The 12,202-nt window shown below is 43.1% G+C and overlaps 1 protein-coding gene across 8 annotated transcripts in view; it reads right to left on the bottom strand.

The window, feature by feature from the left end:
- atp8a2 (ATPase phospholipid transporting 8A2) overlaps positions 1–12,202 on the bottom strand; it is a 44,204-nt gene that overhangs the window by 10,026 nt on the left and 21,976 nt on the right. For all 8 annotated transcript variants that reach the window (XM_084033294.1, XM_084033292.1, XM_084033293.1 and 5 more), the window contains 5 exons: positions 7,946–8,118; positions 3,456–3,639; positions 2,618–2,728; positions 927–1,001; positions 412–534 (listed from right to left, as the gene is read on the bottom strand). In XM_084033294.1, the coding sequence (XP_083889420.1) occupies positions 412–534; positions 927–1,001; positions 2,618–2,728; positions 3,456–3,639; positions 7,946–8,118 (666 nt within the window). The remainder of the gene's footprint in view (positions 1–411; positions 535–926; positions 1,002–2,617; positions 2,729–3,455; positions 3,640–7,945; positions 8,119–12,202) is intronic.

The raw sequence follows: 12,202 nt of genomic DNA, 5'->3' as shown, positions 1-12,202 counted from the left end.
CACATATGCGCTACCACACACATAAAAACATACAAAAACAGCAATTCCTCACAGTAACACACACCTTCCACTGTGTTCTTGCATTCAACATCGCCCTCCTGTACTGTACACATGCGCACGTCAACACACACTCCTACACATACAGTAGGTCGGGTTGCTAGTGTGCCCTCCAAAATGAAAGACTTCCTTATTCTGGCCCTATGAATCTCATTAGGGGTTGCCATGGGAACGTCCCAGTCTCCATGCCACTCTTGTTTACTCACTGGCGTCCCAAACAAACAGCAGGCATCACTTGTCAATCCCACAGACCAGCCACAAGTCATGACAAGTCGAATGCAGAGCGCCTAGATGTGTGTGTGTGTGTTTGTGTGCAGGTGCATGCAGACCGTAAACGTGTGTGTGTGTGTGTACCTTGGTGTTGAAACCCTCGGCATTCTGGGTGATTCGGTAGAGCTGTGGGAAGCGGAGCATGTTCTGCTGGCTGCAGGGCCGGTCAAATATCCCCAGAGTGAACGGAGGCAGTGCAGTAAATATCTGCGTCACACGCAGGTAGAGCCATTAAAACGCATAATGACAGAGCAGCGTGTGTACATATACACATACATGTCAACTAGCCGGGCAATCTGTGCTCATATCAGCAGCTGCATTGGAAGGAATTCCAGAATGTTTTTAAAGCGTGGAGCCCGAAGGCCTCTGCAGTTACACATAAGTACACACAGCAGTCACCAAAACACAGAAAACAACATGCATGCAAACGCGTCTGGCTCTCAGAGAGAGCCCGAGACAGCGAAGACAAAGCAGAGTGAGATTAATTGAGAGATAGGCAGAGTGTGAGAGACGGCACTCAACGTGAATGCAGTAAAACAAGGAGGGGGTGAGACTGAGGAAGAGAGCGGAGAAAAGGAAAAGCGAGGGCGGGTACTCACCACGTTGTAGAGGCCTATACACCAGCGCTCAAAGAGGATCTGGCCGGAGAACCCGTTCACAAAGGCAAACCAGAGCTGGGACACAAAGAGGGATGAGAGGGGACGATGGAACAATAGTAGAGGGGTTAATCTGCCTGTGGGAGGTACTGATAGTGGAAACAGCGAAGAAAGGAAAGCCAAATGTGTGCCTCTATTTACAAAATGATATCAAAATACGATAAAATGACTTGAGATTATTTCGTGCTTTGTAGAAATCCTGCACACTGTTTTTAACATCACTATATAGTACAAAAAAGGAAGAAATATGCCTTATTTCTCTGCCTCATATTAAGTGATTTCAAGTCAATCTGGGGGGAAAAAAATCTGAAAATGTGTTGGTTTTTGGATATATTGTTTTTTTTAATTTTAGAAAGTTTTGGAAACTCTTAACTTGGAATCGTCTACACTTTTTTGTTGTGTGCGACAGTTAAGCAGTTTATGCCAATTGTATTGAATGTTTTAGGAAATACATTTTATTGTAAACAGTATATTGATTCATCTGTCAATGTTGGTTTATAACACATTAAATATACTAGTATAGCAGCTGCACTTCCTGTACATCCATTAGGTCTTCTAGCAAGAAGTTTTAAATGCATTCAGTTGTAGCTGGCTCTGAAACCACTTTCTGATTATTTTTTATAAAAGTTGATTCATTGACGGTGCCTAAATATGACTCCGACCCAGGGGAATCCTTCATTAACGGCTTCATACACACACGGAGCAGACTTAGGCTGATCTGAGAGCAGATAGAGAAAATGTCTGGGGCCACTGGTGAGTGTTGTGGCATTCCTGGGGCATACAGTGGAGCCTAGGGGTGAGGTCAGATACACACACAACACACACACACACACACACACTCGCACACGCACACGCACTCTCTCACACACACACACACACACACACACACAACACACACACACACACACACACACACACACACACACACACACACACACACACACACACACACACACACACACACACACACACACACACACACACACACACACACACACACACACACACACACACACACACACACACACACACACACACACACCCATCCCCCTTATTCTGTCTGCACTAAGTGGACAGAGACAGTCTCTAACCTTTGGCCCAGAGCGCCCTGCAGAGAGCCAATCATGTGAGATAATCATGGAAACACACACACACACACACGCACATATACATATATATACACACCGGTATATATATATATATAAAAACACACACAGGGAGTAGGGGACAGTAGGATCCCATGAGGATCTGCACCTGCTGGTATCCTTAACGTGAGACAGAGGGGTGGAGCACAGCTGACAAATACCCCTCATAACAGGAAGGCCAGAGCTGCGGTGTGCCCCTTCATCTCACACTCACACACACACACGCACACACACACACACACTGCAAAGCTGTCGACCCTTGGAGCCAAGGTCTCGTTACTGCTGATCTAAACGCACGTTTTGTTCTGTGAATGTGTGTGTGTGCGAGCGTGCAGACAGAAAGCAGACACCAGAAGGGCATCTCGTCCATCACTGTCAGCCATGTCGACAAACAGCTGCAGAACGTCTCTGTTAATGTTACTGTGTGTGTGTGTGTGTGTGTGTGTGTGTGTGTGTAACACAGAGAGGGTGTGGTGGTCAAGCTCCTACCTCTATAATGTAGAGGACCACATTCTTATAGAAACAGTAGAGGATGCACTTGGTGACACGGTTGTAGCTCCACGCCCCATGGACCAATAGCAGCTTCTCGAGGTAGGAGAACTACCAGGAATGGAAAAGAGAGGGAGACAGACTTATTACTAATATTCTAACCTTTGGAGAATATTAAGAATGTGGCTGGGAGACAAGAAAGATGAGGCAAGAGGAGGCCGAGTGATACAGAGAAGTTGTGCAAGATGACCCGAGGCTAGAAGATAAACAACCTCAACAGTGAAAGTGACAGAATGAGATTGTGTGAGACAGAAGCACAACAGACAAGAAACATTTGGGTCATTTCATCCCGTTCAGCTTTTCATTGAGTTGTAATTGAACAGACAAATATAATGCATAAATAGAATCAGATTATAGCGAAAACCAGCATTTCCTGCAGCCCATGGTAACATCTTCAAACAGTGTAAAATCCTATGTAACTCATTAGAAAATGTTTGATATTCTTCATACGACTTAAAACAATCAGAATTGTCAAGTGATTAATGTTTAAATACCATTTCTTTAATGGTCTGTATAAAATTGCCCCTGAAAGACAACATGATACTTGAGCGATCCCTGAAAGTAAATTCCCCTTTTTGGTTGCCCCCTCCCCTCCCTTCAGGGAGGTCAAAGATCAGGATCAGCTGAAGAGTGAGTATCTTGCCTTGAGACACTTGAGCAGGGGTGGACAACCGAGCATGAATCCATTATCATATAAACCCCGTATCGTATCTGTATGACCCGGACCGAGCATGCATTACTGTCTTCTGCATGTGTCCGTGCTTCGTTTGCGGCCCACCTGTGCTATGGAGTAGTCAGAAGAGTTGGTGGCCTGCATGCCTTCGTTGCCACTGATCCCCACTCCGACGTGGGCCGTCTGAATCATGCCCACGTCGTTGGCGCCGTCGCCTATCGCCAGCGTGATGGCCTTCACGTGTTTCTTCACCATATCCACAATCTCAGACTTCTGCAGCGGAGACACTCTGCAGAACCAATAAGAAGAGAAAGATGGAGACGTTCAGTTGATCTAAGTGTATACAGCTGGACTCGAGTGTGGAAGATTAAAAAAGAGAGAGAGAGAAAAGAATTCTGTGAGAAAGAACGAAAACAAGAAATACATTTAGATAAAGGAGGGGAAAAAACAAAGATGCCAGCGATTAGGAAAGAAGAATAAAGGTTGGAAAAACAAAAAGTGGGAAACAGTTGAAAGGGAAAAAGAAAGAGATGGATGAGAGGCTGGCAAACACACACACACACACACACATACATACACACACACACACACACACACACACACACACACACTGCAGGCCAGGGCTCTGTTAACCGCTCTTCACCAGGAATTAGGAAACAATGATTCACTGTTCTGCTAATAAGCCTCTGGGAAGCGAATATTTTGATGTGTGTGTGTGTCTTTATGCATGTCTGCATACATCCGAGTGTGTGTGTGCTCGGGGACCTTCCCGTGGTACTCCACCCTCTTGACCTGTATCACTGATCCTCCTGTCCATAACCGGTTTTGTCTCTTCACTGACAATAAGGAGCCAGGGAGGCTCGATTACAGATGTTTCCCTCGGGCCAACAGAGACGATAGTGAGGTGCTATGGTTTGTTTATGCTGTGGAGATTTTTTATTTTTATTTTAAGGTGCCGTGAAAATGAGGAAAAACAGCTCCAATTGATGCCCTCTGTTGTTTAAATAAAAGATGGCTTGGAACCGTTTATTCCACATCAATCACTAATTTCTTCCACCGTGGAAATAATTGTGAGGATTGGAGCTGTTTATTGTATCACATTCCTCAGCGTGTGTTTGCCCATTTGTCATGAAATGATGTAATTCACATTATTTTCCTGAGCGTTTTAAGGAATTCGTCCATGTTGTTTTAAAAATGGTTCATTTTTGATCTTGGAAACTGTGCAACAAGGTCGATTTATTAGGTATTCTGGGGGGGTTTGATCAGTGCAGTTTGAGATAAAACATTTTACAGTGTCTAAACAGAGAATATTTTTCTTTTATGTAAAATATGCGTTTGGCACAAAGTCATTTGGCGGTACGGTAGACCAATTTTCTATTGGCTGCATTACAAGAGATTGAACTAAATCCAGATATTAAATATTTACATTAAATTTCCCTGATTATAGCAATTACCTCTGTGATGTATTGGGTGATAGTAATTTGAGTATCAACACTAGGCTATTGTGTGGACAAGACTTCAAACTGTTCCTAGAAAGAGGAGGAGTCACTTTCACATCGCCCTGTGTGTGTGTGTGTGTGTGTGTGTGTGTGTGTGTGTGTGTGTGTGTGTGTGTGTGTGTGTCAAGTACAGCTCAGATCCTACGGTCTGCAAATCCCCGCCATGTTGCACAGATAATGACTTACAAAAATCAAATCACGGGCAGCTGCATGAGCCGTTGCATGCAAACACAATGCAACATGACGCTTCTATGAAGATGACAGAATTAAATTATGAGCAGATGTATAATCCCTTCACGCAAACATCCGGCCCGGAGCCTACGGGTCATGAAGAGTCTTCTATGAATATGTAAGGAGGATCATGTCCCGGTCAAACAGAAATCACAGAGCTGGGTGGTCTGCTTAGTATTCATACATGGGTGTGTGCAAAATATACACAAATGTACACACACACACACACCACCGGGGAAAACCTCAGACTGGTTTGGCCTCTGCAGTCTATGATGAAGCATCGGATCAACCTCTGCTCTTTGTTTTTCCAATCCTGCGTCTGAAGTGCATGTGAATGTGTCTGCATGTGCGTCTTTTGGCCTCTGACCACAAATCTCCCTTTATCTCTCTCTCTCTCTCTCTCTCTCTCTCTGTTTGACTCTACCCTTCCTCCAAACACTGCTAACAGTGTCTGGGATTGTGTAAAGTGGCGTTGGGGAGATGAAAGGCTCCCAGTGCTCTTCACGGTGGAGCTGAGCAGAAAATAAGCAGCCGCTAAGTCCTCCTATAAACAAACGCACAGTGAAGTCAGGAAGCCATGCGTACGAGTGCACCCGACACGCGCACACAAACACATTCCCCAGCGGTGAAACATCACACACGTACAGTAGGTGAGACACTTGAACGTCTTTAAAAAAGTCAACGTTACAGCTCATTATGTGCAGGCACCTTATTAAAAGTGCTGCGTCGAAATTCCACTACGCTCCTCTACACCGAAAATATCTGCCGTTCGCTCTTTTGCAGCAAAACTGGCAACATTCTGATTTACGTCAGGAACTCACTATGAATCTTGAGATATGTGAAGGGAGGGCGGGGTGAGAGATGTGCACATAGAAGAGAAGGATGAAGGGAAGGATAGAGGAAAGGAAGCTGGAGGGTGTTTGCAAGGCCTGCGAGACCCGAGTCCGGATATGGCCTGGATATGCGAGGGAGAGTCAATTACTTCCCTTCCCCGGCTGCACACAAACATGCACGCGCACGTTCACACACACACAATGAGACGAGTGGAAACTCTTTTGTTAAACATCACAGCTGGTGCCGAGTGGAACATGACCAAAAAAGGGAACACGCAGTAAACATTCTATGAACAGAGTGCACTTTGTATGAATGGAAATGTATAGTGGCAACATCTGTGTTTGTGTGTGTGTGTGTGTGTGTGTGTGTGTGTGTGTGTGTGTGTGTGTGTGTGTGTGTGTGTGTGTGTCAGTGCCCATTCCTGGGGTGCCAGCGGTCATTTCCATACAGCGTAGTGTATAACTTGGTTCCAGGCTTTTATCATCCTAGTTCATTTGCTGACTGTGCGCAAAACGACAACCTTTACAAACGTGCAGAATAAGTAAATACACGCTAGAGCCCGACTGATATATCGGCGGGCCGATGTTATCGGCCGATATAAGGCATTTTCCAAACTATCGGTATTGGTATTTATAATGGCCGATAAATGAATGTTTTAAAAATAAAATAAAAACGGACGAAACACCCTTATAGAACTTAACAGAATGTGTCTCCAGTCTCCAGTCTCGTTCGAAGTTATATTTATGAAGCTTACTAAGTCTTTTAATACTGGTAACTTTGTGTTTGGTTGTTGTTGTTATTGTGTTTTTGTTCAAAGGACTTTAAGTTTTATGTCTTAAGTTTGTATTTTTATACAATTTATTTATCAGAACTTTAATATATTTTGATGTTTATTTTTATTTTTAAACTGTATTATCATATTATTTTAGTGAAGACTCATAAATAACTACAAATAACTAATGTTAGGGAAATCTGGTAATGTTTTGTTACGCGTGTCTGAAATAAAAAAAAATAAAAAAAAATATCGGCCGATATATCGGAATATCAGATTTTTAAATCAACAAACATTTGAATCGTATCGGCCTTCAAAATCCTTTATCGGTCGGCCTCTAATACACGCACAATGAGAATGAATCATAATGTCTTTAAAAAGGCGCCTCCAGTTACTGATTGGTTCACCTTTATTAAAAAGCTGCAGTTTGTGGATTTGAATCTCAATGACGTCCGCTTTCCCCATCAGGATCACCTCGATAGATAATGTCTAACGTGACATCACAGCTCAAACCATCACCTTTATCTGTGTTCACAATGCTCGTATCATGTCTGAGCAGAATAAAAGAACAGTTGTCTTTCTTGTCTTATGCGTTTTTAAGCTAAAAAGGTGAATATTCAACCACAGTTGGTTGCAGGTGCAGAACAAAAAGCAGCTATGAACAAACGTTGACTTAAAGAAGACCTAGTGTGTTGAAATGTTGTATTAAAGCTTTTGAGAGTGTGCAAATATGAGTGTGCAGATGTCTCTGTTTTTTGTACATAGGGGTTTTCCCCACAGTAGCACAATGATGCTGTGTATCTCCAAATGTTTTCTAATACAGCGTGACCTTTTGACAGATTAAAATTCTAGACTTCGTCTAGACTTCTTGCCGACGTATTTGCTTCAGTTTTTTGGTCACAAGATATAAACTTGGTCCGCAGTCTTTTATATGAGGTTTTTTGGAGGACTTTTTCCTTTCATTTCCTTTTACTTTAAAATATTTAATAGTGCTTTTCTGAATGCCGTTTCAAAAGAATTAAATTTCATTACAGACGAGACAAATTGCTCCTTTTGATGATTAATTATTCCATTAACTGCACAAAGTATTCATTTTGAGTTTGAAGCACTAACAAGTTAAAGCACTAACATTTCAGTAATTCTGTCCAATCTTTTCCAGGATTTCTAGACCTGTTCAAATACTGTGTAATACAACAAACTTGTCTTAACTAAGAGCATGTGTGAGCATGTGTGTGATGAATCTTCTTTATCTTCCCTACCGGCAGCAGATGACAGCCTTACAGGACAGCGCCAAGTCAAGGAAGGCCTGGCGGAGCTCGAAGGACAGTGCATATTTCAGCGTCTGACCATCAATGATCAGCGCCAGCTCATTTTCCTTCCTCAGAGAGTCGCCCAGGGATGAACAGTGAGCTGTCAGAGTGGCACGAGTAGCCTGCAAACAGACAAAAATAGGAGGGATTGGGGTTTTCCTTAAATCTTTAAAAAGGAGGATTGACAAGATATTATTTATGTCCCCATAAAACTAAGCTTCAGGGACTTCACATCTTCCTGCTTTTACTGATAAGCCTTCATAACATCTTTTCTACAGTTTGTCTGCAACATGCACAAAACCCCTTCAGTGGTCATGGGATGCATCAGAAAATACTGTTGGCTTACAGTGAAACCCAAACCTCCAACCCTGAACCTCACCAGTTGCCAAAAATGTCAAATTCTAATCAACACTCTCTAAATCTCAGACTGAAAATGGCTCTTCAAGTTAACGCGTTTCAAGGTTTTGTGGAGACATCGTGGCCTTATAAAGTGGTGAAAATACAAATCGCACACATCAAAACACAAAGACAATTTGTTGAAAGGTCAAAACCACTGGCAGTAAATGGAAGACACATGGTCCTGGTTGCAGACGCTTCTTTCATCTGGGGAAAGAATTTGCTTGTGTGTGTGTACACTAAACAATTAAGAATGGCAATATAAAGTTCACAGTTGTTCTAGACATCATCACAACATGCTGATGCTACGAGGTCCTGGGGGGATGTTGGACCGGGGCATCACATCTCAAAGGCAAGGCAGTAACAAACCACAGTGGGTGAAAATATGCAAAGACACACACACAACAAGAGGAAAGAAAAAAAAAAGATAATGAGCAATAGTGTGGTGGGGTAAAATGCATCATTCATGTCTAACAGCAAAGTGTAAGTGTGTGTGTGTGTTTGTGTAAATGTCAGCTTGCCTAAAGGGTTGTAGTAGTTTGGGGGCAGTTTTGATGGAGCTCTTGATAATAGAGGAACAGGGATTAATAGAGAAAATAAACATCCCATGGAGTTGTAATGAATGCCATGTGGAGGAGCAGGCCCGCTACACGCTACCAGTCAGGCCCCATGCGCACCTGAATTCTTCATCTCCACTGAATGGGGTCCCATTGTTACAGAGCATTAAAATGCTTCAACATGTATCATATATTTACCATGTGTGGTCCACGGTACCCTTTAAATGTGAAACCAAAGTTTTGTTGATTATCCAAAAAGGAACAACTTTTACCAAAATCATTCTTGGAAATAAGGGCTTCAAAAGGGTTCTTCCTGAAGAGCTGAAGTTCTACCAAGAACCATTTGAGGCCCAAGGCAGCTGGATGCGGTTCCCATGGCTAACCTGTTAAACTAAAATCACGGTGAGGGTGGAGAAAGAGCTAAGGGATATAAAAGGTGACACCCATGGAATATAAAAGGGTTCTGGTTAGCACCCTTAGAAGATGGAAACGTTCTGGGTTGGAGGGTTCTGGGTGGAACCATTACACCATAGAAGGTTTCTGTGTAGCACCTCTAATAGGGGGCTCTGGGTGGAACCTTTCACAGATTTAGATTTCTAGATTGAACCCTCTATATGGTGCCACGTTAGAAAAGGTTCTACGAGGCACACCTTACTGCTCTAAGGGCTCTTTAAATTAAGGTGATCACCAGGTAAATCCATATTAAAGCCTATTAAAATCAACACTAAGCAGGTGTGCTGTCCAATCCTGTAGCAAACCGCTCATTAACCGTTTTCTCAGTCGTACGTGAGGAATTCGGCTTAAACACTTCACAAACAAGGAATGACGCAAGATGAAATGTCCTGTAACGGGAACTGTTTGTGGAAACATGGGCAATCCAACTACACCCAAAGCAATCAGACACAGAAGACCAAACCCGAGACACAAAAGTGCACAAGAATGTAATAATTTGACGGCGTTACGCTCCCTCACAGTGGGTTATTGGCGGCCATCAGACCTGAGAGAGTGCAGTGACCCGCGGAGATATGACCCCTCTGTCCACCAGTCAGTACGTGCAAGAGACAACACAGCATGCTCGCACACATACACACACACATACAAACGTATGTAACACATTCATAAGAACAATGCAGTCTCTCTTCTTCTTGGCAAGTAGCAATGCACACATGCACACAAGTGTCCCTCCTCTTCCCAAAAATTCCCAGCTTGTTTTCTCAGCCTGAGGCTGTGTGTTTTTCTTTGTATGCCGGAATTCCTGTTTGCATTCACCTTTTTCCCCCAAACAGGGGAAAGGAAAACAAAAACATAATGAAGGGATTAAAGGAGATTACAGGTTGTCAGAGTCCTGCAACTCAAAAGTGTGTGCGAGCGATGTGCATGCGTTTTTACAGAAGAGTGAAACACGTGTGTGCATGTACGATGTGTTGTCTGTTAGCATGTAAGTGCACAGGGGTTGTGTGTACTTGTACATGTCATGCATGTGTGAGAGATGAGAATCTGACAGACCTCCTCTCCCCTGCTTGTCCTCACCTCATCGCAGAGGAATGGACACAAAACCCCTCAGAAGCATAATACAAAGTAAACAGCACGCAAGTGAAAAATGATGTTTAAAAACGCCGCACATGTCACGAATTTGGGCCGGTGGAACTGTCTGCCTGCCTGAAACTCTCAATACTATGAACACATGTCATCGTCACATCACGAAGGCACTAACGGAGGGGATCACACACATGGGTTAGTCCTTAAGTGGATGCAAAGAGTTCACGAGCCTAGTAGTGAAGCGCTAATACAACACAGGAACTTGTCACGGCAGGTCCAGTCAAAGCTCTAGTGGCGGCTAAGATAACCCAGGATAATAACCAGGCTAAGTCTGCAGGGAGCTATAAGATTAAAAAGGTAACTAAGGTACAAAAACACTAGTTAGCTCTTAAAGCTAACAGGCAGCCACTTCCTAAAGCACAGCAAGTCCAGACCCAACTGTATGCTGCTGAGAAAGAAACGGCGTCTTAACATGAAAAGAAAAACAACTCACAAAAGGTCCACTATGATCTGTTAACACTACCTCAAAGAGAATAAACATGAGACCAAAGAAAAAGCCATTACCATGTAACTTTCCTCTTTCTCACGCTAAATTACCCGCCGCCATCTCCGGAGGCCTGAGAGGAGAAATTCTTTGATTGCACCAATTACAATATGACAGATCTCATTAGCAGGCATTTTTATGTTCCAAACTAAATGTTTATTTTTCATATGCATCTGAGCTCGAAGAGGGCGGAAGCACACACACACACACACACACACACACACACACACACACACACACACACACACACACACACACACACACACACACACACACACACACACACACACACACACACACACACACACACACACACTATGCCATGTTCACAGGCCCTTCTGCATGGAATTTTATCAGGTTTATTTTTGGGTCCCACACTGGGAAGGGCATGGAGGCGGTTTGAGATTCCACAGGTCACCTTTTCTAATTGTATCATATAATAATAAAATTATAACAATAAAAATAATAGAAAGAGGAAAAAAAAAACACAGAAAACAAAAAACACTCAGCAAGATAAATGGGAAAAAGGTGCAAAGAATAAAGAATGATTAAGGACGAGGAGTGTGATCGACACTCAGGGAAAAGGGAGAGAGAGAGAGAGGAAGAGAGCTGCAGAGTGAAGAGAAGGTGGAGAAAGACATGCTCATATCTGAAGTGCAGAATCTGTCACCACCACTGAGATTTAATATACCGTTTAATTATCTGACTGTGCATCTGTGCAAACACCCACATCCTCTGCCCAGAAACACACACACACACACTCACCAAAAAAAGAAGAAAAAAAAAACACGGACACACATGTGGACTTTAACAGTGGGGGGCCTGATGTACAAAATACTATAACAAATTGAAAAATGCCAGAAAAATAGAGCATGCAAATTGAGCGCAACAAAAGTGTGTGTGTGTATATGTGTGTGTATGTGTGTGTGTGCGCAAGGATGATTAATGGGCAGAAGAGAGACGTTGTTTGTTTAAGAATTGTACTGCCGGCAGCATGACGGCGAGAGGGGGATTGTGGGAAAGTTAGATGTAATGTATATTCAGAATGATCAAGCTGATCAAGGTGATCGTGTGCCACTGCATTGTGGGTAAACTGAGAGAGTGTGTGACGGCCTCAAAGACAGAATTAAGAGGGGCAAAGCGGAGACTTTACAGTACGCTTTTGTGTGC

This window comes from Eutrigla gurnardus, assembly GCF_963514095.1.
Source record: "Eutrigla gurnardus genome assembly, chromosome: 18".
Taxonomy (NCBI): Eukaryota; Metazoa; Chordata; class Actinopteri; order Perciformes; family Triglidae; genus Eutrigla; species Eutrigla gurnardus.
This window is presented reverse-complemented; position numbering and strand designations above follow the sequence as displayed.